This window comes from Aethalodelphis obliquidens, unplaced genomic scaffold (assembly GCF_003676395.1).
Source record: "Aethalodelphis obliquidens isolate GAN/ISIS:26980383/991018 unplaced genomic scaffold, ASM367639v1 scaffold50, whole genome shotgun sequence".
NCBI lineage: Eukaryota > Metazoa > Chordata > Mammalia > Artiodactyla > Delphinidae > Aethalodelphis > Aethalodelphis obliquidens.
In genome coordinates, this window is record NW_020837994.1 from 14573143 (window position 1) to 14601125 (window position 27983).

At 37.8% G+C, this 27983-nt stretch overlaps 1 protein-coding gene across 2 annotated transcripts in view; it reads right to left on the reverse strand.

The window, feature by feature from the left end:
• The window catches only part of GRM5 (glutamate metabotropic receptor 5), a 559718-nt gene that overhangs the window by 86298 nt on the left and 445437 nt on the right, over nt 1–27983 (reverse strand). For both annotated transcript variants that reach the window (XM_027083628.1, XM_027083629.1), the window contains exons 5-6: nt 9180–9426; nt 1507–1675 (exon numbers count right to left, since the gene is read on the reverse strand). In XM_027083628.1, the coding sequence (XP_026939429.1) occupies nt 1507–1675; nt 9180–9426 (416 nt within the window). The remainder of the gene's footprint in view (nt 1–1506; nt 1676–9179; nt 9427–27983) is intronic.

Consider the following 27983-nt stretch of genomic DNA (forward strand, 5'->3'; position numbering starts at 1 on the left):
AGTCTAAAAAGAATTTCACATGAAGTGTTTAACTGCAAGATGATTGGCCAAGATGCAGACCATCACTGAATATTAAGAGTTGGCAACCTTTTTCTGCAGAGGACCAGGCAGTAAATATTTTAGGCTTTGTGGTTGATAGCCAGAGCTGATTGAGGCTACCTCTATAATGTTTCTTTCAAATACCTCCCCTACCCCCTTTCTATTCTCACTGTTTCTTCCATAATTCAGGGACCTTGTCACCACTATCACAGTGTCCTTCTAACTTGTCTCTTCTTTCTTTCTTTATGTCTCATAACTCCACCCATGCATCTTCATCTGTTATATGTCAGCATCTTGGTCAAAATTATTCTCAGACTCCTGGTTAATAAAAAATTAAGTTCAGCCTGTTTAGTATGGCATCCAAAACTCTCTGCAAATGTGGCTTCAATCTATCATTGCAACTGTCTCTTTTACAATAACCATTTAGAGCAACGCCCTCTAGATTATTCACTGTTATTCCAGAACAGTCTGACTACTTCTGTACCTTTTCTGTTATTATTCCCTCTACATAAATGATCATTTCCCTACATCTCTCTCTGAAGTCATATCCATTTTTCATGGTTCAGTGTCTGACATTTTATTCAGAAGAAATCTGTCCCTTTTTAAAAAAAAAATTTTATCGCACCTTTACTGCACCATGTACACAGCACTGTACTATTTGACATACAGTAACTCATTTTTAAAAATATATTTATTTGGTTGTGCTGGGTCTTAGTTGTGGCAGGCAGACTCCTTAGATGTGACTCCTGGGCTCCTTAGTTGTGGCATGCAGGTTCCTTAGATGTGGCATGCAAACACTTAGTTGCGGCATGCGTGTGAGATCTAGTTCCCTGACTAGGGTTCAAACTCAGGGCCCCTGTATTGAGAGTGTGGCATCTTATTAACCACTGCACCACCAGGGAAGTCCCTGTCCCTTTCTTTTGCATGAAATTATTTAGCTCCCTTTTTTTTCTTTCTTAATGAAGTCATCACATTTTACATGACATTACTTATCTGTGCCCATGATATTTTTCCTCATCTACGCTATAAATCTTCTAAGAGTAAATGTGTCTGACTTATTTTTGTAAACTAAGTAACAAATAGTTTTGTAATGTAAACAAATAGTTTTGTAATGTAAACTATTACATTAGTAGGAGTTGGGTAAATATTTAAGTTAATTAGAAATTGATGTAGTTTCCAGCTGTGAACTATTTATTCCCAGGAAGCATGTCTTTAAAGGCTTACATGAGTAGAAAGGGTGCGGGCATGACTCTTCCATTGGTTCAGCCAGTCCAACTACTAAGATTATTGTGGGGTTTACTAGATATCATAAGGAATTAATGGGAAAAGAATTAAAAAAAAATTTCTTCTAAAAATTAGAAGCTTACAGTGGAAAAGGCAAAACAAATATCTAAACTTGTTAAAGTCAATGCTAATGAATACTTTTGAATTTACAACAAAAATAAAGAAACACGGACTCCATTTTACCTTTATCTGGCCTTTCTCACACGGTTCACTGCACACGGATCTGATGATGTGGCTTTTCTTGGACCATACTTCATCATCGTCCATTTTTAATTCTCCGTTGTCCCAGCTTCCAACATTGATATAATCAAAATAATCTTTTCCCATTTCCTTGAAATTCATTATTTCATACCTTAGGAACAAGAATATAATAATTATTCAGCTAAAAATATAAATATTCAGCTATGAAGAAGCAATAGATTTCTGTCCTCCAAAATGTACCTATTGTCATAATGGTGACACTGGAATTTTCCACGACAGTACACTTTAGAATAACAAAAAGCCTGTCTGTTTCACTTTCTCTTCAGAGACCTTTTTTTTAAAAAAACTTTCAAGCTTATACCTGAAATAGAAAATAATCCCATGTGAGAAGGTGACTTGACCTCAGCATGATGAAAGGAATAACTTCAAGAAGTTTAAACAAGTACTACTTTTAGGCTTCTTAAAAAGATAACAAGGTTTTCATCTCCACTCCTTTGCTAATAACCAAGGGAGAATTTTGGTAAATCTTTAATCTTGTCTTCAGCTTTAGGGAATGAGGAGGTAATTTGGATACGACCTGATTTTACCTTTCTCATTTTACCCTTTATCAATGGCTAAACTCATTGTATAAAGATACTTTCAGGAATGATGTTTAAAATAATTCGGAAAATCGATAGCTTCTAAAGCACCTCATGCAATGTAAAAATGCTGGAAGATACTAGACCCTCGTGAATTCTCAGACTTTATATGGGGATAGAGATGTAAAGAGGGAAATTTAATGTGATTATTTATAAGATTTTACACACACACACACACACACACACATTTCCAGAGAAGCTTTCTGAAATAATTTTCCAATCTGAGGACACTGGATGAGCAATACCACCACTGTCAGTTCCTGTAGACATATCTGTAGGTATGTCTTAGGTGTACAGTGTCTTCACGTAGTACCCTGTGCTTTTATTTTCCAGGACTTTTAGGATTGGTAGACAGGTTCTTCTAAATGCTTCCTTCAACCTCCATGCTTAGCATATTGAGCTATCTGAAAATTGATACGTATGGAAAACTTTCTAGCTTTTGGGTTCAAGTGACCAGATTACCAATGCTCAGTACAGAAATGCTAAGAACAACGTTGACATCAATCTGTTTGGACCTATGTTGAAAATGATACTATTCTGTTTTCACTCCCAATCACATTTTTTACTGTAGTGTTTTTTTCAGAATGTTAACTTATTCTTAAGTTTGATTAGCTGTTCAGTGTTATCCTACAGTGTTTTATTTGCAGTCAGTAACAATTTTGAGTAACTGTCTAATTTCCACCTCTAAAAGTACCAATCTGTAGGATGCAGAGCTGAGTCTTACACATTTCCACTCTGTCACAGTTATGCAGTGGCTACTAAGCATGCAGTGAGTTGAGATATTCGAACACAGAGCACTGAGGTAAAAAGAACTCATACATTATGGCATTGGCTACTTCGAATTGGCTACATGGGCCTCTAAGGCTTCAAAAGGTGACTGACTGCCTGTGAGCAAATGACCTTTGAACGTTCTAGGCTGGGAGAAAGAAAGAAATGTTAGTGTCAGGAAGGTTTTTTTTCTTTTCTGCTACTGATTTGAAGAGATATGAAGAGAGTTTCATTGCTCACCCCCAAATGAGCCATCAACCCATTTCTATCAGTTGTTAACTTAACTTTGACGAGGTCTAGTCCAAACTGTCAATTGTACAGATAATGGACCTGAAACTTGGTGAGGTAATGAGTGATACCAGATTGGAGAGAATGCAAGTCTATACTCACTCTTAATACTTCAAGTCTGCTGTTGGTTCTTTTCCGTTAGACTACTCCAAATAAACTCAATAGAGCTAAAAGATCAACTTCCATTGCTTAACTGTTGTAGAAATCTGTTTTATATTGGAGAAATGGTAAAAAGTCAAGGGATCCAATTTTTGAAAAATAAACATGATAACTCTATAGAATGGAAAATGTCATATTTGACAGGGAAGTGATTTTGAGAAAAGTTAAACCTTAATTTTGGTTCAAACCAATCAACCTACTTTAAATTTATTACAGATACTGAATCCTCCCTTTGGAATTAGCCCTTAGATTTGTGGTAATTATTTCTTACTTACCAGACAACCACAGAGATATTATCACTAGTGGCTGTAGCTGTGAAAATACAACATGATTGTAAAAATCTTTGGTAGCAGTACATGAAAAAAAGAAATAGCTAAGAATAATTCTCTGTAAAAGAAGACCCCTCCTCCCTTCTCTTGTCAATTAATATGAATTCTTTTGGTTTTCAGTGATAGGATATAGATTTTATTCTTCATCAAAAGTGAGAGTGAGTGTTTGAAAAATACTCTTACTGAAATTTTAGATAAGAATTAAAGTACATAATGGCTTTCTGCCATTGTAACCCATTGTTTAATTCTCTCTCATTCTCACTCTTGTTGTCTCGCCCTCTCTCACTGGGCCCCCTGGTTTCTCCATCTCTGCTCCTGAACCTTCTGTCTCATCACTGAGTGTGGGTTTGTGTAATCTGTCTTCTTTAATACTTCTTCCTTCTTTCCCCTTTCTCTCTGGTTCCCCACGTCTGTCTCTTCCTTAACTGGCCACAGTTTAGAGTTGAAATACACTAAAAATTTGTCCGAATGAATTTCCTAAAGTGTTCAAAAAAAAACCAAACAAAGAAACAGATAAAATGTATTGCAACCAAAAAGAAAAAAGTTCAGTTAAAAGCACAAAATAATGATTAGTGATGTTGAGCATTCTTTCATGTGTTTGTTGGCTATCTGTATATCTTCTTTGGAGAAATGGCTATTTAGGTGACCACCTAGAGGGGTGGGATAGAGGGGGTGGGAGGGAGACGCAAGAGGGAGGAGAAATGGGGATATATGTATATGTATAGCTGATTCACTTTGTTATAAAGCAGAAACTAACACACCATTGTAAAGCAGTTATACTCCAGTAAAGATGTTTAAAAAAAAAAAAGCACAAAATAGAAACTAGAGGAAGGCAGGGTTCAGTTGAACAGAAATAAAGAACTTTCTAAGTGGTTATGACTCTGAAAATTAGAGCAGGCTTCTTCAGAAGATAGTGAGGTTCTCTTTACCCAAGGGGCTGAGGCAAGGTTGTTGTCAGGGAAACTGAAACATCATTCGGGGGAAGGGACTATGGAGAATACTAGATTTATATGACCCTTAAGGTCCTCTCAGTCTACAGTTCTGAGGCTAAGGTGCTTTTTTAAGTCCTTCTGTGGACAGAGCCACATATTAAGAATCTGTGTGCAAACCAGGTCAGTATCTGCAAATGTCTAGTGTTCCAGCCTTATTTTCTACTTGTCATATCTGTTTTTGTCCATCTTTTCTGCTTTTCCTGCCTTATTTTGTATTAACCAATTTTTTTAAAGCATTTTTCTCTTGGTTTTTTAGTTATTTCTCTTGTATTAAAATTTTAACTGCCCAAGGGATTTAATAGGCATTCTTACTTTAACTTATTCTACTTAAAGTAATGTTGTGTCACTTAATGTAAAATATAAGAAACTTGCCCCTGTACACTTTTATACCCCATTCCTTTATGCCACATTGTCAAATGTTTTACATCCCCATACTTATAAACCCCACAATATAATGTTAACATTTTTGCCTTAAATAGTCAGTTGTACTTAGGCTGACGTTGACTCTCCATGTTTCCTCTGCCCATTTATGGTCAGTCCTAGGCAACAGCTAGGCTTGTTAAACCTTAGTCGTCAGTGGACTCTCTGTATATCTGTTGGGGGTCAGAAAACTTTTGCTATAAAGGGACAGACAGTAAATATTTTAGGCCTCTGTTGAAACTACTCAGCACTGTTAGTGTCGCATGAAATAGCTACAGATAGTCTCTAAATAAATGCGAGAGACTGTGTTCCATAAAACCTTATTTACCAAAACAGATAGCAGACCCGATTTGGCCTGGAGACCATAGCTTGCCAACCTGTGGTCTGTCCCCTTGATGGCAAACAGTAAAGGTCCATATTTCTTATCTATAATTCCTGAAATCCTTAGAGCTCTGAAAACCATAAGTTTTTTCATAACTCGCTTGGCAGCAAAACATGACCCATTCTCAACTTATCTAGTGACAGAACTTGATCCACACTGTCATGAGACTATTTATACTTTATTTATCACACTTCCTATGAATATTCACATGTTTTGCTGTAGAAATATTAATGCGTTGTTTAAAAAGTGTGCTCCACGGTATGCAGGAGACATTATATGACTTCTGTAAAATCAAAAATTCAGAATTGCAGCTCTATTTACAATAGCCAGGACACGGAAGCCACCTAAGTGTCCATCGACAGATGAATGGATAAAGAAGATGTGGCACATACATACAATGGAATATTACTCACCATAAAAAGAAACGAAATTGAGTTATTTGTAGTGAGGTGGATGGACCTAGAGTCTGTCATACAGAGTGAAGTAAGTCAGAAAGAGAAAAACAAATACCGTATGCTAACACTATATATATGGAATCTAAAAAAAAAAAAAATGGTTCTGAAGAACCTAGGGGCAGGACAGGAATAAAGATGCAGACGTAGAGAATGGACTTGAGGACACGGGGAGGGGGAAGGGTAAGCTGGGACGAAGTGAGAGAGTGGCATGGACACATATACACTACCAAACGTAAAATAGATAGCTAGTGGGAAGCAGCCGCATAGCACAGGGAGATCAGCTCGGTGCTTTGTGACCACCTACAGGGGTGGGATAGGGAAGGTGGGAGGGAGACGCAAGAGGGAGGGGATATCGATATATATGTATGCATATAGCTGATTCACTTTGTTATAAAGCAGAAACTAACACACCATTGTAAAGCAATTATACTCCAATAAAGATGTTAAAAAACAAAAAGCTCATTACAGTAAAAAAAAAAAAAAAAAAAAATTCAGAATTCTGTAATACACTTGACCCAAGGGTTTCGTTAAAGATGTACGTACTGATAGTAGTCTGATTACGTGAGGCTTAAAAACAGTGATTAAATTTGACTCTCTAACTATCCATAGGTATGTGTGCCAGAGTGAGTTGTCACCTCTCCCAGCTTCCTCTCTTTAGGATCTTCCTCTTGTGACTCTGGCATTTTAGGGGAACCCCTAATCACCCTAGTCTCCTCTGGTTCATTGCCCAGGTTGGAATGTCTTTGATCCAGCTGAGCTGCAACTTCTACTCCAGAGAAATAACAACATAGTGCCTACAAATACATTTCTAGGAGAATAGTGCTGTTTTGATTTTGATACTGTAATTGGCAGGCTGTTGTACAGGGTCAGGAATTGAAGCCCACAAGATTGAGTTAGAATCTTGACTCTTTCATGTATTAGACTGTCTTTGGGCATGTCATTTAATCTTTGTAATCCTCAGTTGTGAGCCTTCGGCTAGAAAAGAACATGATAATATTACTTACCTCATAGGATTAAAATATAGAGGATTTAGCTAAGTACTTGGCTAAGAAAACACATGGCAAATATTAGTTACAATTATTTTGTACCTATAACTGGATTAATTGGGAAACCAGAAAAGTTGCAAAGCACCTTTTCCTGAGTTTGGCTTATGCCCTCAGAGGCAGATTCTGATCATTTATTAGTGGGCTAATGTAATACCCAACCTTAGTTATGCATGAAAAGTCTCTAAAGTCTCCATGAGTTTCCAGAAATTGTTTGCAGAATTTTATGGATATTGTCCTTGAGGGAGTATCTATAAATTTCATTTAACTTAAAGAGATTCATGTTCACCCAATGGTTGAGAACCAGTGTCCTAAATGTACCCCATTCCAGCATATTTGGAGGATTGTGAATGAGATAGTGACGTTCTGATCTATTAAGGTTTCCCTTAATAGAGGAATAGAGCTGAGCCATTTCTTCACTGTCTGGTTTGTGGAACTGGCTTGGGTACATGACATGAAAACTGTTTGAACCGATGGAACTGCAGTCAACAGAGTCTATGAACAAATCCCAAGGTGATGTCAGTGATCTAGGGGTGCACACAGGAAGAATAAATCCATGTGAAGATATCAGAGCCTAGGCTTTGACCTGAGCCTAAAGACTGAGCTCATTCATTGACCTGCCCTAAGAAGCCTTACAACAAATGTGAAGTGCCCTATGGCCCTGGGAAAATGCTTGCATTCCTGCCCCCACTCCCATGAATGTACTGAATAGCCAAAAAGTAGAAAACAATATTTGAAACATCTTATCTTGACAAACAGCTTGCTTGGAGCAATACTCTTCAACTCTCTAAAATAGAGAAAATATCCACCTTTCTTCTTGGCTGCATGACTTGGAACTGCTGTCACTTAAAAAGTTTGGCTCGTGAGACAGTAACAGCTGCATCAGGGACAAGCTCCAGTTCACATCAGGAATGTGGAAACAAGCTAGACCAAGGTGGCTGGTACAATGTGTGGGCACATGGTATGTGAGTCATGGGAGGGACTCATGGGACCTTCTCTTGGCAGGATCAGCTGCAAAAAGAGTGTAAACACACCCTCTCCAAGCTCACCTGTCAAGCAAAAGCTGTTGCTGGAAAAATAACAGGGATTTTACAGCAGGAGACCAAAGGACCCTGATTGTCCTAATGCAGGGCAGATTAAAGACCCAGCCCTGCTACAAGTCAGAATATCATTTCAATGACATTATCCCTCATGGATTAAAAGTCTCATGTGAAGAGTCACTTAAGAATTTAGAGTCTGGACTTTGGTGTTGAACACATCACAGCTGTTGCCAAAGATGCAGTGACTTCCTCAGTCAAGATCCTTCCTCTCCAAAGCATCTGTCTCCTTGGCCATCAAATGGGGACCAGGGAAGCGCCTGCCTCAAGGATTTGTTGTGAGGATGATATGAGTTAATACTTTTAGACTAGCTGGAATAGGGTCTATCACATAAGCAGTGTCAGACAAACATTAGCTCTTATTATTCGAAAGGACTGTGATAGGAAACACGTGCCGATAAACACACAAAGAAGGCAAAAAAAAAAAAAAAGAATTTAGAGTCTGAGATAGATGTGAATACTGGTAAGTTCTAGGTACTTAATGACTTCCCTGGAGGCTGACCTATAATTATGAGTAAGTTCATATTTCTCAGGTTCCTCTCTATAAATAATGAAAGGTAAAATTTCAGAGAGAAAGGCAATTTAGTCCTCAAGAAGGGAGAAAGTGTTCCAGCTGGAGGATACTAAAATAAAATGACTTGTAACTTACTGTAGGTACAGCAAACAATATAATAACACCTCAGCCCTATTTCTGGATTACCAGAAATGGAATTGTTCCTGTTTCAGAATAGTTCTGTGGCCTAAGAAGAGATCAGAATACATGGAATAACATAGCAAACATGTACAGGGAAACCATAGAGCCGGCTTTTAATTATCTATGATAATGTGAGGCTCCTGCCTCTAAGTTTGAGTCTCTGAAATGTGGTGATGATTCCAAGAGCACGTTTTAGACATCCGCATTAATATTTTTTCCTGGCCACAGGAAATGGGGCTTCCCCTCTCTGTCTTTACTCACTTTGTGATATCAGAACTAGCCAGACATGGCCAGGAAGCCTAGATAACCACAAAGGAGAGAAACAGGCTTCTGAGGATCAAGAGATAGCTCGACCAGGCTCTATTGTCTAGGGGTGAATTGTAACAATACCTTCCTGGAGAGTCTCCATTCTCATCAAATAGGATCATGTCTCCAGAAACCCCAGTAAAATTGGTTTTCATCAGGGAGTCCAAAAGTTTCCGTCCATCGATTGGCTTCATGGCATCACAGAGGCCCGCATATCCTGGACAGAGGGACATCTGCATGTTGTGGAGCCCATAGGCCATGGAATAGATCGCATTGATCACAAATCCCATTTTGGAGTCTTGAACATGATGTGTTCTCAGAGTCAGAGAACCTGTTGGAAAACAAATTAGGGATTAACTTTGAAATTTATTTCTACTATAGCTATCTCTATGGATTCTGAATAATTTGAGAGTGCACTGGAACAATTTATCAGAGTTAAAACCAGAGGAAATACTAAGAACAGGTGCCAAAATAGTATGCCTACTAATTGTCTTCTATACCCAATTTTTTTCCCAAAAGACAGAGCTGAATCCTCACCAGTACCAAGATTCACTTCCTCTATTACCACACTCTAGGGATAAATGCAGGATAGCACTCCATTTCTGTACCACAAGATTTATCTTAAGGACAGATTAATCTCCCAAGTATTCAGCTGTGATAATATACCTCCTTGGTTTAGATATCCTCCAAAAATCTCCAGTTTCCAAAAAATAAAAAATAAAAAACTCCAGTTTCCAAATTATTAAGTCTTAGTTGAGCAAAGTAGATCCCCTACCATCTTGCCTCAACTTACCTATTGGGATTTATCACCCATCATTTCCTACCTCAAAGCATATGTGCCCTATAAACTGGCCTATTTGGAAATTCTGAAATATAATATTTAAGCCCTATTCATTCATTCATTAATTAAATAAAATTTATTGGAGTCTGAGTATACATAAAGCTCTGTGTATGATTATCTAGGGAAAATACAAACGTGAACTGGACATGGATTCTGCACTTAAGAGGAAACATGTTCAGTAATAGAGAGAAATTATGTAGCTACATTAAAGGTAGAAGGTGATAAATCTGTAATAGATGTGGAGTTAAAATCTATAGAGGCCCAAAGAGGGAGTGATCCCTATCAGTGGAGGCCCAGAGAGGAAGCCATCTCTTCCAGTGAAGGGCTCTTGGGAGTGTTTCATTAAAGAACTAACATTTGGTATGAGTTACTGATTAAACAAATATGGGATGAGTGCCTGTTAGTTCTGACTGCTCAGAACTTGCTGGAAGTGTGGAACATAATGTAGAATAAGATAGACATGATTATTGCTCTTGTTTACTTAGAGTCTAGAGGGCAGAAGGGCATTTAAGCAGGCTAAGTGCTAGGGCAGGACTGAATAGGGAGGGGCACTAGACCAAGAAACTCACTGAAGCTGAGCATTTTGGTTGAGTATCAGCTGGATGAAGAGTGGAGGAAAGCATGTTTGAAGGTTCATAGATGAGGTAGAGCAAACTATGTTTGGGAAACTTTAAGAAGGTTGGAATGTTTGCAAGATGGGGTAGGAGGCAGGAGAATGGGGAGAACTGAAGTAGTAGAGGAAGGCAGGATTGCATTGGCCAGATTAAGATCACTGTACTTTATCATAAGCACTGGGATCCTTTGTAGTGCTTAAAATAGGAAGGAACATGATCAGATTTCTGTTTTAGAAAGATCAATCTGGGTACACTGGAGAAAGATTTAAAGGGCTATAGGAGTAGAATTATGAAGACCCATCAAGTGGTAATGCAATGATCCCAGCGATAGGTGAAAATGGCTTTGCTGAGGGTAGAGGCCAAGATTATGGACAGAAGTGTTTAGGAGGTGGAATCTACTGCCAGGCCTGGTGATTGAGGAATGGAGAGGACTGAAACATACAGGAAGAGCATGGGTATAAGGTAAAGGTAACAGCTGAGCTAAGGAAAGAGCATGCCATTTGGGGAGAAGTTTTTTAAAGAGAGAGAAATAGGAACTCTTCAAAGATGACATGATTTTTATGAGTTTCAAACTGTAGAGGCATAGAGGCTCCTGGGGAAACCAGCATAAGTATAACATGGGAAATTTTGTTTCCATCTCAGGACTAGACACTGGCCCTAGGCCACTTTCCAACCAAATCTTACAATTTCCTTTTCTACACAGACTCTAGTCACACTTCCACATTTCACCTCATACCACTAGAAACTCCATTCTTCCAGGTGTTAAGTCAAATACTTGGGAGTCACTTTTGACTTTTCTCTTTCCTTCCTTCCCTGTTTACTCTTATTTGGTCTGTCTTCAGAATATCCAGAATTAAACTGTTTCACACAAATCTACTTCTACTAGGTTTAAGATATATCATCTGTCTGGATTACAGTGATAGTCTTTTAACTGGACTCTTTCTTTCTGCCTTAAACTATTCTCCACCCACTCCAGCCAATTTTTAATTCAATAGCCATAAAATTCTCTTAAAAAAAGAGTTAGATTATGATACTCCTCTGATCAGACTTTCTAGTGGCTCCGTTGTTACCGAAAGTAAAACCCAAATTCCCTGCCATGTAGTTAAGGGATACACAAAATTAAAAGATGTAAAATGTGACATCAGAAACATAAGTGGTTGGGGGGTAGTGGTAGTAAAAGCATAAGGTTGTTAGAATGCATTCAGACTTATGAGATCACCAACTTAAAATAGTCATCTATAAGTATAGGTTGTTAAATATGAACCTCATGGTAACCACAAACCAAAAACCTATAATAGATACACACCAAAAAAGAGAAAGGAATCCAAACATAACACTAACAACAGTCATAAAATTATAAGACAAGAGAGAAAAAAAGTAAAAAGGAACAAAAAAGAACTACAAAACAACTCCAAGACAAAGAACAAAAAGGCAATAAGTGAATACCTATCAATTACTTTAAATGTAAATGGACTAAATGCTCCAGTCAAAAGACATAGAGTGACTGAATGGACAGAAATACAAGATCTATCTATACACTGCCTATAAGAGACTCACTTTAGATCTAAAGACACACATGGAGTGAAAGTGAGGGGATGGAAAAAGATATTCCATGAAAATGAAAACAAAAAGAAAGCTGAGGTAGCAATACTTATATCAGACAAAATAGACTTTAAAACAAAGTCTGTAAAAAGAGACAAAGAAGGACATTACCTAATGATAAAGGGATCAATCCAAGAGGAAGATATAACAATTGTAAATATATATGCACACAAAGTAGGAGGACCTAAATATATGAAGCAAGTACTAACAAACATAAAAGGAGAAATTGACAGTAATACAATAAATAGTAGAAGAGGGCTTTAACACTTAAATCAATGGACAGATCACCCAGACAGAAAATCTATAAGGAATTACTGGCCTTAGATGACATATTAGACCAGATGGATTTAATAGATAGATATATATGGAATATTCCACCCAAAAGCAACAGAATATGCATTCTTTTCAAGTGCACATAGAACATTCTCCAGGACAGAACACAGGCTAGGCCATAAAACAAGCCATAATAAATTTAATATTTATTAAATAAAGAAAATTCTGACTATATCAGTATGAGACTAGAAACTGACTACAAGAAAAAAACTACAAAAAATACAAACACTTGGAGACTAAAAATTATGATACTAAACAACCAATGGGTCACTGAAGAAGTCAAAAAAATACCTGGAAATAAGTGAAAATGTTAACACAATGATCCAAAATCTAAGGAACACAGCGAAAGCAGTTCTAAGAAGAAACTTTATAGTGATACGGGCCTACAACAGGAAATAGGAAAAATATCAAATAAACAACCTAACCTCACACCTAAAGGAACTAGAAAATAAAAAGAACAAATGAAACCCAAAATTAGTAGAAGATATTGAAGATCAGAATGAAAATAAGTTAAATAGAGACTAAAAAAAAATAAGAAAGATCAATGAAACTAAGAGCTGGTTTTTGAAAAAAATAAACAAAATTGGTAAACCTTTAGCCAGACTTATCAAGAACAAAAGAGAAATGGCCCAAATAAATAAAATAAAATATGAATGAGTAGAAGTTACGACTGACACCACAGAACAAAGGACCATAAGAGATTACTATGAACAATTATATGGCAATAAAATGGACAAACTAGAAGAAATGGATAAATTCCTAGAAAAATACAGTCTCCCAAGACCAAATCAGGACTAAGTAGAAAATATGAACAGATCAATTACTAGTAATGAAATTAAGTCAGTCGTTAAACAAACAAACAAACAAAAAAAACCTCCCAACAAACAAAAGTCCAGGATCAGATGACTTCACAGGTGAATTCTACAAAACATTTAAAGGAGAGTTAACACCTATTCTTCTCAGAGTATTCCAAAAAATTTAAGAAGAAGGAACACTTCTGAACTCATTCTACGAGGGCAGCATCACCCTGATAACAAAAATAAAGACATCACACACAAAAAATTGCAGACCAATATCACTCATGAACATAGATGCAAAAATCCTCAACAGAACATTAGTAAGTTGAATTCAATAGTACATTAAAGGGATCATACACCATGATCCAGTGGGGTTTATCCTACAGATGCAAAGATGGTTCAGTACTCACAAAGCAATGAATGTGCTACACCACATTAACAAATTGAAGAGTAAAAGTCATATGATTGTCTCCATAATGCAGAAAAAGCTTTTGACAAAAGGCAACATCCATTAAACCCTCCACAATGTGGTGTAGAGGGAATGTATCTCAACATAATAAAGGCCACATATGACAAACCCATAGCCAACATCATACTCAAAAGTGAAAAGCTGAAAGCATTTCTTCTAAGATCAGGAAAAGGACAAGGATGCCCACTCTTGCCACTTTAATTCAATATCAAGTTGCAAATCCTAGCCACAGCAATCAGATAAGAAAAAGAAATAAAAGGAATCCAAACTGGAAAGGAAAAAGTAAAACTTTCACTGTTTGCAGATGACATAATACTATACATAGAAAACCCCAAAGACTCCACCAAAAAAAAAAATCTATTAGAAGTATTCAATGAATTCATTAAAGTTGTAGGATACAAAATTAGTATTCAGAAATCTGTTGCATTTGTATATATTAACAACAAATTATCAGAAAAAGAAATTAAGAAAACAAGCCCATTTAAAATCACATCATAAAGAATAAAATACTAGGAAGAAATCTAACCAAAGTGGTAAAAGATTTGTACTCAGAAAACTATAAGACATTGATGAAAGAAACTGAAGATGACACAAACCAAAGGAAAGATATACCCTCCTCAGGGATTGGAAGAATTAATATTGTTAAAATGACCATACTACTGAAGGAAATCTACAAATTCAATGTAATCTCTATCAAAATACCAATGGTATTTTTCACAAAACTAGAACAAATAATCCTAAAATTTGTATGGAACCACAAAAATCCTGAATAGCTAAGGCAATCTTGAGAAAGAAGAACAAAGCTGGAGGTATCCCACTCTCTGATTTCAAATGATCATACAAACCTACAGTAATCAAAACAGTATGCTATTGGCACAAAAACAGACACATGGATCAATGAAACAGAAAAGAGAGCTCAGAAATAAACCTACACTTACATGGAAAATCTATGACAAAGGAGGCAGGAATATACAATGGAGAAAGATACTCTCTTCAATAAATGGTGTTGAGAAAACTGGGCAGCTACTTGCAAAAAATTGAGACTGGATCACTTTCATATACAATATGCAAACATAAACTCAAAATGGAGTAAAGACTTAAATGTAAGACCTGAAAATATAAAACCCCTAGAAGAAAACATAGGCAGTATGCTCTTTGACATCAGTCTTAGCAATGTTTATTGGATCTGTCACCTCAGGCAAGGGAAACAAAAGCAAAAATAAATAAATGGGACTACATCAAACTAAAAAGCTTTTGCACAGAAAAGGAAAACAGTAACAAAATGAAAAAATGAATGGGAGAAGATACTTTCAAGCAATATATCTGATGAGTGGTTACTATCCAAAATATATAAAGAACTGATACAACTTAACATCAAGAAAACAAACAGTGAAATTTAAAAGTCAGTGGAGGACCTCAATGGACATTTTCCCAAAGAATACAGATAGAGTGTCAACAGACACATGAAAAAATAATCAACATCACTAATCATCAGGGAGATGCAAATCAAAACCACGAGATACCACCTCACACCTGTCAGAATGGCTAGTATCAAATAACAAGTGGTGGCAAGGATGTAGAGAAAAGGGAACTCTTGTGCATTGTTGGCAGGCTTGTAAATTGGTGCAGTCACTGTGGAAAACAGTATGGAGGGTCTTCAAAAAAGTAAAAATAGAACTATCATACATTCAGCAATTTCACTTCTGGGTACTTACCCAAAGAAAACAAAAACACTAACTTGAAAAGATATATGCACCCCAGTGTTCATTACAGCATTATTTATAATAGCCAAGACATGGAAGCAGCCTAAATGTCCATCAATAGATAAATGGATAAAGAAGATGTATATATACACAGTGGAATATTACTGAATCATAAAAAAAGAAATCTTACTATTTGCGACAACACGGACGGATGTAGAGGGTATCATGCTAAGTGAAATAAGTTAGAAAGACAAATGCCATATGATCTCACTTATATGTAGAATCTAAAAACAAACAAACAAATGAACAAAACAAAACAAAATACAGAGAACAAATGGGTGGTTGCCAGAGGAAAGGGTAGAGGTGGGGGCATTGGGCAAAATAGGTAGAGGGGATTAAGAGGTACAGACCTCCAATTAGATAAATAAGCCACGAGGATATAATATACAGTATAAGGGATATGGCCAGTAATATTGTAATAACTTTGTATAGGGATAGATGTTACTAAACTTATTGTGGTGGTCATTTCCTGATGAACATAAATGTTGAATCACTAGGTAGTACACCTGAAACTAACATAATATTGTATTCAGTTGTATTTTAATAAAAATGGATCATTAAATAAATAAATAAACAAATAATTCCTCTCTAGCTACACCGACCCCCTCCCTGATCCTCAAGCATTCCAGGCATGCTCCTGCCTCTGGGCCCTTGTACTTGCTGTTCCTTCTACCTGGAATATCTGCCTCAGAGATGTGTAGAGCTATTCCCTCCCCAATTCAGGTCTTTCCTCCAATATCATCCTCTCTGTGAGATTTCTCTGATATCCTGTCTAAATCTCATCTCCATTCCACTCCCCCAACGCACTCCCTATTTCCTTTCCCGACATTTTTTCCTTACCACCATCTAGAACAGTTCCTAGAACAATGCCTGGCACATAGTAGGTCCTCAACAAATATTTGTTGAATGAATTAAAGAACTGTCCCCTCTAATTTAGACTATCCCTTCTGTTTTCTTTTCCTCCCTAACCCTACTAACACTAATCCTATCCATGTTTCAGGGCCCCAGGAGCACTTCCTTCATGAAGTCCACCATGGTTGCAGATACTAAAATTAAGCTTTCTCTTCCAAACTCTCTATCACTTTCTCTATACAAGCATACCTTGTTTTGTTGCTCTTTGTGAATATCGTGTTTTTCACACATTGTAAGTCTTTCACAACCCTGTGTTGAGCAAGTCTATAGACACCAGTTTCCCAATAGCATTCGCTCACTTCATGTCTCTGTCACATTTGGTAATCCTAATTAGGTAATCCTAATTTCACACTTTTTTCATTATTATTATATTTGGTATGGTGATCTGTGATCAGTGTTCTTTGCTGCTACTACTGTGACTCACTGAAAGATCAGATGATGGTTACCATGTTTTAGCAATACAGAATTTTTAAATTATGGTATGTACACCTTTTTTAAGACATAATGCTATTGTACACTTAATAGACTACAGTATTGTGTATAAACATAACTTTTATATGCACTGGGAAACCTAAAAGTTTGTGTGACTTGCTTTACTGCAGTATTTGCTTTATTGTGTTTGTCTGGAACCAAATTTGCAGTATCTCATAGGTATGCCTGTACCTCTGTCAGGTACCCTACACACTCTATTATAGAAATGTGGGCATACTTAGGGGAAGGAGAATTTGAAACATCCAGTTCCCAAGTCAGTCCGTCTCTACCTTCCTCCATGAAACTCCCTAAATGGAGGCAGAGTTACTCTACCTGAATGATTCTATTTCCAGAAAACTCACTGGGCAGCAGTAGCCTTTGAGGCCATGCTTAGAGGTTTGACCTTGAGCCTAAGCCAGGTACTGCAACTCAGCCTCCCAACCAACTATCAAGGTTCGGCAGTAGGTGCTTTCGTGGCTATTAAAAGAGAGTAGGTAGTTTGATTCTCATTCTTTTGTTTTTCCTCTAATGAGCAGAAGAGAGAGATCTAGGTTTAAATTCCTGCTTGATGTCTTCCTAGCTTTGGGACTTGGACAAGTTACTTAAATCTCTAAAATTCCAGTTTAATCACCTTTAAATGGTGACCTTTATCTTGCAAAGGGGATGTGAGAATGAAATGTTATAGAAAAGCCATCCATACCTTGCACAGAGCCTGGCACAAGGTAGATGCTTCATAAATAGTAACTGAACCAAAATGTAAATCATAATAACCTTTAGTCACTGTGTTTTGTGGTTAAGACTTTGGAGAATGAAAGCAAGCCAAAGGTCTCTCCTCATGTGATGCCCAGGAGAGCTCTCTGGCCATCATCTTTCAGGCTCCCTTCCTGATTTTTCTTTATGCCTTGTGGACAACAGACAGCGATTGGCACAAAGGCCAACTGAACCTTATTCATTTGTAAATCAAATCACAGTGCTTGGGGCCTGGTTACTGTACTGCTTGTTGAATTGGATGGGGGCAAGTATGAAAATTTGCATTTGTATGACACTTTAAAAAATAACTTCTGCATATATCAGTTATGTGCATCAATACCCTATCCACACTGTAGAGATAAAGAAGTGGAGTTGTAGACAGGTCAAGTATGTCTTCCAAGGTCACAGAGATAATAAAAATCAGAAGTAGACAAGAATTTCTAACACCAAGATCAATGTCCTTTTTGCTACTCTATTGCTTTTCACTAGAAATATGCACTCCCTGAACAATATTACTGTATCACGTTTTAAAAATACTCTGATTAAGACGTAAAGTTAGGGAAAACAAACCAGTAACAAGATTAGATCTTTCCTGGAAAGTGCTGTGTTTTTGTTTCCTCAAATGATGCCCACTAGCTCTGCTTAAGACCTGGGACCAGAAGCTGACCGAGAGCAAGAGCTTGAAAACCAAAGGACACACGCGTTTGTGCACAACCTGCTGAGTCCTTTGGTGTTGTTTGGGCATCTGGGAACAATTGGCCTCTTTGGGCAGCATTAGGGTCTTGAGGAAGTTCCTGGTGACTATTTTCCCTTGTCACCCAGACATTCCAAATGATTGCAAATTCAAAAACAAAAAAAAGAAAAAAATCTGCCAGAAGAAAAGTGATGGAAGTTTAACCTTTATAATTTCTCCTTAAGTCATTTTGATGCAGGTGGTTTTTTCCCCCTTCACTGATTTTATCTATCTATCTATCATCTATCTATTTTTATGAAGTATAGTTAATTTACAATATTATGTTAGTTTCAGGTGTGCAGCGTAGTGATTCAGTATTTTTGCATGTGTTTTTAAAGAAAGGTATCTTAATCTGATTTAGCATTCAGGATGCAACAGGGGTCAGTTCAGTGAAATTCAAGTTTGAATTCTGCTTACACCATTTAATCTACTTTTCAGTCTTTTTCCTCCATTAGAAGAAGCAGCTCATGGATGGGCTGTGACCTTCAGGTAGCTAAGAGAGCTCTGTTAAAATGTGTGCTAACAAAATAAATACTTTACAAAACACTTAAATATCATAAAACTCAATGAGCTAGGAGTATTTCCACTAAAGATGAAGAAACTAAGGAAATCAAGATGGCTGTCAGTAACTGACAAGCTTATCTTTTTGTGGATGCGGGGTCTGGTACCCACATTTGAAAGCAATTTATGCAATAGACTCGATATTTGTAGCTATGGGGGAGATACTGGCTACTTAGGGAATTCTTGTGCCTCCTATCTCTTTAGACTTAGATCTCTGTCTGTCTCCACCCCCTCCCTAAATCACACATCTGAAGGGGGTGAATCTGCAAGATGCTGTCTTACTTTGTGTTAGAGGGTGCACGTCAACTACTAAGAGCAGCAGAGCAAAGAGGATAAGAGTACAGATTCTGAAACAAGGCAGCAGGTTAGAGTCACAGCTCTGCTACTTACCAGCTGTGTGACTTTGGCCAAGGTCGTTAGCCTCTCTGTGCCTGAAAAAATGGGTTTAATAATAGTAACTTACTAATAGATTTATACAAGGATTAAATGAGTTTATACTTATTAAGCATTTGATTAAATAAATTGATCTGTGTTACTTGGTCCCTGACCCAAGTTCTGTTACTAATGTTTCTTTCGGTTCAAAATATAAAGATCTGGAAGAAGTATGTTGCCAAGCAGAGACATTAACTACTGTGTTCTTTGAGGAATAAAAGAAAGGGTGAAACAGTGAGTAAGGGGAACAGAAGCAGGATGCGAGGTAAGACAACTAGACAGGGCTGTATGATATAGGGCTTTGGAGTGTTTTTATCGGAGAAAGATCATGTTTTCATTTAAAAAATTTTACATTGAGGATGGAAAATAGAATGAGAGTGGGAAAACCTAGCGAATAATGAAATAGGATGCTAAGAGCTGACGGTGGCTTAGTCCAGGGTATGAGTCTAATTATATATAGAAAGCAGGGAGAATAGGATATGTTAGTGGATTGGATGTGAGGTGTTAAGGAAAAAGAAGAATCAAGGATTAGTTCAAGTTTTCATTTTTAAGCAACTAGATGGATTAGAATGACATTGAGTGTGAGAAATCGGTTGGTGTGGGTGTGGAATCAGAAGTGCTGTTTGACATGTTAAACGGGGAGATCAGTCAGCGTCCAAAGCAATTGACCAGGCAAGAGATATTGGTGGCTTAGAATAGGGTGATAGCAGTCAAGACGGTGAGAAGTGTTCAGATTCAGGACATGCTTGGAAAATAGAACTGACATGACCCGCTGACTGATCGGATGTGTTGCAGATATCAGACTTCTTTTTGAGCTCCTGATCACTCTTTCAAAATATGTAGAGATGCTAGACTAATTTTACTGGCTGTATAGTGTTCCCTTGTATGGATATATTTTTACTGGTTTCAGAATGTCTTACAATTTCTTGCTTGGGTTACTACAACAGTCTCCTAACAGATCCGACTGCCTCCAATCTTGCCCTGCTCAAATCTTTGTATTTCCAGTGTAGATATACAGTGAGTGGTCTTTCTTAAGCACAATACTGATTTTGTTAGTCTTCTATTAAAACCATTCAATTGATAACCAAATTATACCCTAAATACCTTGTCCTGACCTTCAAAACCTTTTCCTGTCTTGCCCTCTATTTGCCTCTCTGTTCTGATCCATCATACTCTATGCACCAGCTATTTGGAACTTCTGGCAGCCACGTAATACACTCTTCTCTCCTGTATCTGGGCATCTGTGCATTTCCCGCCATATATCTGGACCATACTTTCTTTTAGATTTTCTACTTATTAATTTGTGTGTGTCTAGGACTCACCTCCACTCAGAAGTCGTTCATGACCCTCCTCCAGTTCAGAATTAAGGTTTTTCTCTGTTCTCCTATAGCACTGGTGCTGATGTTTATCATATACTAAGCACCCTATAAAGACATTGCCTGTTTACACATCTGTCCCTAATCTAGACTTAAGGTTCTGCTTTGTCCTCTTGTAGCACTGATGGCGACCCATGGCTGATTTCTAGTATACTGTGGGCTCCCTGAGGACAAAGATTCTGTGCCATTCACAGAGGTAGCCTTTGTGCCTTCCACGGCATCTGACACATAATTGGCACTATTAATATATACCAAGAATATGAATGAGGCCTGATGCATGACAGGATGTCTCAAAGGGTGTCACCAAATACCAGGTCTGGTCTTCAGATTGTCAAATCAGTTTATTAGAGCAATCATTGCTTTGTAGAATGGCTCTAAATAAAACTAAACAGCAATACCAGTTTACAACAGAATCTGCCAGGTGGCCCATACAATCCCATTAAGCAATCCTCTATGCTTCCACCATCTAATCAAACTTCATGTGAAAAATTCTGGTCTAATCAAGATGAAGTAAGCACTCTCCACCGTGTTTCTCCCACGGAATGCAGTTGAAAACCCCGAGTGGAATGATTGGAACAGCCTTCTGAGGATTCTGAAAAGTGGTACCGAGTGGACTGGGGAAGGAAACCAGAATTGAAAACCACCGAGCCATGCATGAGATTCTTGGATCTTTTCCGCCAGAGTCTCCAGGCCTAGACTCGAAGGCAGCCCAAAACTTGGAACTGTGCACCAGACAGAAAGAGCTCTATGAGATGCTCTCCTTTCTGGTCTGAAGACTGGAAAGGGGCACCCTACAAGTCAGAGAGAGTGAGGGAAATTCCATTTGTGTTTTTTATTTGTTCGCTTTCTTATGCAAGCCCCCGGGCAGCCCTGCAGAGATGGTGTGGCAAAGGCCACGGTGGCTGTGCAAGCACCTATAATTCAGGGTGGAAACCCTTGTCTATGACCAAAGGAACTGTCCCCAAAGTATGGGGAAACTCCCTATTGCTTTTTTCCTCTTTCTAGCCTCCCCGCACTTGGCCCCCATGGCAGTCTAGTTGGGGAATAGGATGTGTGAGGCAGAGGTAGAAACTAAAGCCTAGATTTTTGCCCAGAGGACCAAGAAGGGGATGGGAGAGGCTAGGAGCTGAAAAGTGTCAGGGAGACCATGGAAAGGGGGGGGGGCTCAAGAAAATGATCACATAAAATTGAGTATGAACTCCTGGGCTCCCCATTGAATAGTGCAGCCATGGATTTGACCCTACTTAGCACACCAGAGTTTTCAGAAGTGAACTACAGGATAGAACACTGCCTAAGTCCAGGACTTACCACTCAGTGGGGGGCACACGTGCAGTAAACTCTGATAGAACCGCAGAGGCTTTGAGAACTGCACTGACAATGGAACCACAGCCCACAGAAGGCAGGTATGAACTTGTAGCCTAAAGCGAACCAGGCTGATTTCCCGTTTTTTAAGGATCAGTGTTCTGTATAAGGTAACATTATATTTGAAATATCTAGAATCATAAGAGGACACCTGGAGTAAAGGGACTGTCTTTGATTACTTGGGGGTGCTGTAAGAGTTCCACCACCTTTTACCGATCTTCTGCCTACATTTCCAATCTGTCTGCTCTCCTTTGGTTGACACAGCCTTTCGTTAGCTGTCTTAATAGAACTCAGAATTATATTCAGTTCCTTTGTTCTTGCTGCTTAGGCCCTAGAGAGAAATTCTGGCTCATTAGGTAATTTATTTGTTGACTCATTCAGAGATGAATTAAGTTATTGATTAAACAGACATTTATTGAGTCCTTACTGTATGTCAGACATTCTGCTGGATGTTGGTAATACCAACATGAGTAACATGGTATCTCTATCCTCAGAAACACTCAGCCTATAAGGGACTGGCTCAGCGATAGAAGTTTGTGATGGGCCCAAGGAGTTTCACCTTATTAGGCAAGTTTTGAAGTCCTGAGTGCACATATTGAAACGGATCATTTTATCCAGCCCTCTTTCTCAGCTACTAAGTGGTAGGAAAGAGAGGACATGTTAATTCTTTGGCATGTTAATGCACAAAAGAACTAGACTTCATTTAGCAGTTATTTACTGTGTTCAAGGATTATTTTTTAGCGTCTACTAAAGGCCAGGCCCACTGTAGGCATGGGGATTTGCGCCAGGCCAAACTTGCCAGCTGCTCTGAGGCTGGATCTGCCCCACAGCAGCCTGGAGAGAGGAAATGGAAGCAGGGAAGGATGGCTGTTCCCTCTTTGTTTCTTTCCTCAGAACTGGATTCCCTGATTTAGAACACTTAACATTCAATCCTAATTTGACTATTGTTTAATCAAATCAGAGGGCTCCAAAGGGATAAGCAGAAACTGAAATCCTTCAATATGTGATTACAATTTAATTTTACAGCGCTCAAAACATGTTCTTTAATTCATCTGGGGAGCCGGAACTTTGAAGTAGCTGTTAAACAAAGGGAAATCAGACTGTCTTAATGCAGAATCAGAGAATGTCTGAGATACAAGGGACTTTAGAAAGCATCTAGTTCTAGAAGCTGCAGAAAGCAATCTCTTGGGCTGAATTTGGCCTTTAGTTATGTTTTGTTTGGCCTAAGTGCTATTTTATGGAAATTTCACATAAAAATCTAGCTTTTTAGGCTCTCTTGGAAAGATCAGAAGATATCACAGTACTGGCTTCAGACTCTCACATGGCAAATGCTGACCTACTTCTGTCTTTTACATCATTTCTTTGGCTCTGTACTCATTGGAGATTGGGACCTCATAATCTGGTCCAATAAACTCAATGGAGGAAAATAAGGCCAAGAGAGGGAAAAGTACTTCCCTGAAGTTGTACGTTTGGTTAGTGGCAGCCGGCCCCAGACCCTTGGTGTCCAAACTCTTGGACTAGTGCTGTTTTCATATGGGAGGCAAAGGAAACCATGATTTAACATTGTTTTCAGCAAATGAACTTATGACCATAGAGCAATGAAAGCAGCAACAATTTATTAAAAAAAAAAAAATCCCAAGTTAGTTCTCTGTGTTAGCCCTTATACTAGATACTGAAATACTTTGGGATTGTCTTCATTACTTCCTTTCTACCCACCAGTAGGGGAAAGATAGTAAAGGGAAGGAGGATGTAAGGGAAGAGATTCAAGGGAAGGAGATTATAAATCTACAGGAGTCCATTGGATAACATATTGTAACATGGCAATGAAAAAAACTGCAGTGAAACAGATTCTCCCCACTCATTTATTTTTCACATCTACTCATTCCTCATGCATCTGGCAGACGGATTCCGTGTATGCGTAGTGGATAAGACAATAATTTGTTTCCTGCTGTGACAGAAGGGCAGAGCATCCCCCAAGCCAGAATTAATCTTCTGCCATTACGTGGCTTATGCAGAAATGTGCTTATACCTCTGACATGTAATGCTTTCTGTCATGCATTAGAATTATCTATGTGCTTATCTGTGCCCACCACAGAGTAAAAGCATCCTGAAGACCAAAACTGTCTTGTTTATGCTGTATCCTCCACAGTTGCTAACACAGTGCATCGAGGGAGCAATCCATTCCTTCATTTAACATTTACTAAGCACCTCTTTTCTGCAAAAGCCTCTAAACATATCATGAGATTCAGGGATTAGTTCAGAATAGACCATCAGCTTCATGCAGATTGGGCCCACATTGATCTTGCATATATTGTATTTCCAGCACCCAGAACAGTGGTCAATATTGTCACTAATATATTGGTGGGTCATATGAATTATGGGTAAATACGAATAGACTTACTGTATAGTGATCCAGACAGAGAAATGCATGTTATAATGAAGATGCAGTTGCAGGTAGCTTCTTGGGAGCATAGGTTAAGATTAGTAAAATAAAAAACTGGTTAGGTGACGTAGGGCTTGGACAGAGACTAGTGATGTCAAGCTGGAAGGAACAGCCTACAAAAGGATTAAAGAAACTGATGACATCATATAAATCATTCAACCTTTTCCCCAACACTGTGTGTGGGCTTTTGTGTGTCAGGAAGCATGTCAACACCGGGAACCCAGAGCTGTAGCCATAAGCCTAGAGAGACACCAGTTTGTAATATCCGTAGCTACTCCAATTGAAACTGCGCCTGAAATAGAGGCAGTTGACCCCTAAATGCTCATATTGAAATGCAAATGAAGGCAGCATCTGCAGAAAGAAGACATGTCTTCAGGGAGTTACAGAACCTCAACAGAGATTGTACACTTCTATGTGCAGAACACCAAATTTTAAATTTAAATGATTCACCATGAACAGCCGGTTGGCAGCCCCTCTGATGGATATGTTATTTCAGATAGCATATCTCTTTCATTCACATTACAGTATTTTGAGGAACTTCCATATGGTATGTAAATGAAGGAAGAATGCCACAGGGATATGAAGGCTGGTGGTAATGATATTATTAAAAAAGAGTATGTGGCAAAAAGCCATAGCATTCCACTCTCCTTACTATACTAAGACCAAACTCCTAGGCCAGACCTTTCTTATTTGGCTCTACCCATTGGTCCATCTTCACCGCTATTCTTTTTCCTTTTAATCGTGGTTCATAATATTTCCTGGAGACTTGGTTTTCCCATCTCTATATGATGAGCTTCCTATCATATTTTAAAACATGGTTTAATGGTCACTTTACTGTGAAGCCTTGCTAGAGTTTCTCAGGTAGAATTTGATAATTCTTTTTCCAGGGCTTCCTCATTTGGAAAATAAAGAAAATAATACCTTCTTTTAGAGTTGTGACAATTAGAGACAATACATGTAGAAGTCAAGACTCCATAACGGTACTACATAGGACACTATTGCCGTTGTTGTACACCTAGTACAATTTAATACAAGAAGTCACTAGATTAGTCTAAGATATTTGTAAAATTAGCACTCCGTATCTTTGAAAATTTGAGAATTACTGTATGCTTTATTCACAAAATGTTCCAGAGTTTATGCTTCTGAAAATAAGTGATGCTAAAAATTTAAGTTCCATTAAAACTTTTACTTCTAATTAAAAATAACAAGCATGCTAAATGAAAACCCTATCTCATATAGTAAGCACTATAATTGAAGTGAAGTAGAAAATTGAAAAAAAGAATTACACTGCAGTGTATAAACCTGCAAGTAATTCAGCTACAAAATGCAGAGTTTGCAAATTGTACACATGGAAGATTAATTATCATGTCTAATACAAGAGACTTGATTAGGGTAGAAGGATTTGTATAAAATGAGACATTGGATCATTTTTATCAAAAGATATTTATGAAGCACCTTCTTCAGACTGTGCTAGTTACTGTGCCACTTGTACTAGCTTCTTTATTATAGATGTTACTTTAGAATCACAATAATATCGCTTTCGACCATGACAATGATTATTTTCTATAAACCATTTTATTTTGAATTATTCAAAGGCAGTCATTAGAGGAGAAGAGATGGGAGAAGAAGGTATCCCACACATGCTAGATGCTATGTGCTTGACATTCTTTACCTTATTTAACCCTTGCAGCAAACATAAAAGCCAAGCATTAATTTCTGCCTTTGTTTAGATGAGAAAATTTGGGCTCAGAGAGTTAAAATAAAATGCCCAGTAACAGAAAGCTAAAACTGAGTAAAGCAGGATTTCAAACTCAGTTTGATCTGGCTCTACAGACTGACCTTTCTGCACCAGTATCTCCCATTTCTGTAAACACAACAAGGTTACTTTTGTAAATGTCAGTTTCCTTCCCTTGAAAATGAGAGTAATCATCCTTACTAACTTCTGAGGATAGCACTTGAGCACATAAATGAGAAGTTATAGGTAAAAGATTCTGATTAATAGTAATGGGCAATATTTATTGAGAAATTACTGTTGTTCTAATTTAGCCATTACAAAAGCTCTGTAAGTAGCTACTACTTGGATATGTTAACATTAGTTAACTAGTCTCTCTTTTTTTTTTTTTTTTTTTAAGGAAACTGAGGTTCGCAGACATGAAACAATTTTTCTAAGGACTAATAGATTGAAAACACATCAAATTGTAGAGCACTGCTAGTATCTGGATTGAACATTTTTCAAACACTTTAGCACTGTATTGACATAGAGAATCATGGAGGGGTATAATATAAGAAACCATTCTTTGAAGTATTAACTTTATCTTCTAGACTCTAAACCCATGTCCCATGGGTTTGTTTTGCATTTACAGAAGGCAGCACAATATAATTAAAAGAACATAGATTCAAATTTTAGCTCTTTATTTGTCAGTTATATGTCCTTGCCTGGGCAAGCCAGGAAATCTCTTTGAGCCTCAGTTTGCTCATCTGTAAAATAACAACAACAATAATAATATCTGAGGATCAAGAGAGAGCAAGTGAACGAAAGAGCAAGAGGAAACCTTGAACTGTTTTACAATTCTAATAAGTTAGTGTTATTATTTTATAATCTACAGATCTGAGAACAAGTTATACCAGTTCTCCAAAGAAATCTCTGAGCTGGCTCATTCTGGCCTGATAACTATCTCCAGTGAAGCAATTCAGAACTGAGACTTTATTGTCCTTTGAAAAGAAATCGTGCTTCTTAAGTCTAATTATTGCTGGAGGTCAAGGTGGGACCTGTCCTTGAATATGTTAACTGCGGCCCATCCATAGATGTCTCTGCACAGTGTCTGAAATATTCTTCTCTGCTTAGTCTCCAGGATTGATCCATTTTTTTTAAAAGCAGAGTGGAAAACCATGGAGTTAAAACATTAAAGGATTCACAAAGACATTTCAACTGTATACAATCTCTTATCTAAAAAAACCATTTTCTAAAATATTATCGTGTATTAGAAGTAATAAAGATAAGCAACTGCTTAAATACAGTTTACCTTACCATTATGAATATGCCTTGATTTCATTATAACCTGGACTTCAGTCCCTTTGGTTCATGGGATCGCCAAGTCAGCACAAGGCTCAGAGCTGCATGCTGGCGGGGAACTATGGAAGGGAGGGGACACCTGTCTCTTGACACCTGGTCTTTTAGTAAACATGTAAAGTACATTCCTTTATTCATTCAGCAGGTATTTACTGAGCACCAGCTATATATCAGAGTTGTTCTAGCCGACTTTTCAGCAAGTATTTGTTAAGCACTTAGTGTATTTAATGATCTATAAAATTGCCTAGTGACAGCAGGGAAGTCAATTCCATGTGTGTGCACATGGTTTCGCTTATTTGGAGTTACACAGCCTCAAGTTTGAGACTGCTTTGCTACTTACTAGGTGTGTAATCTTGGGC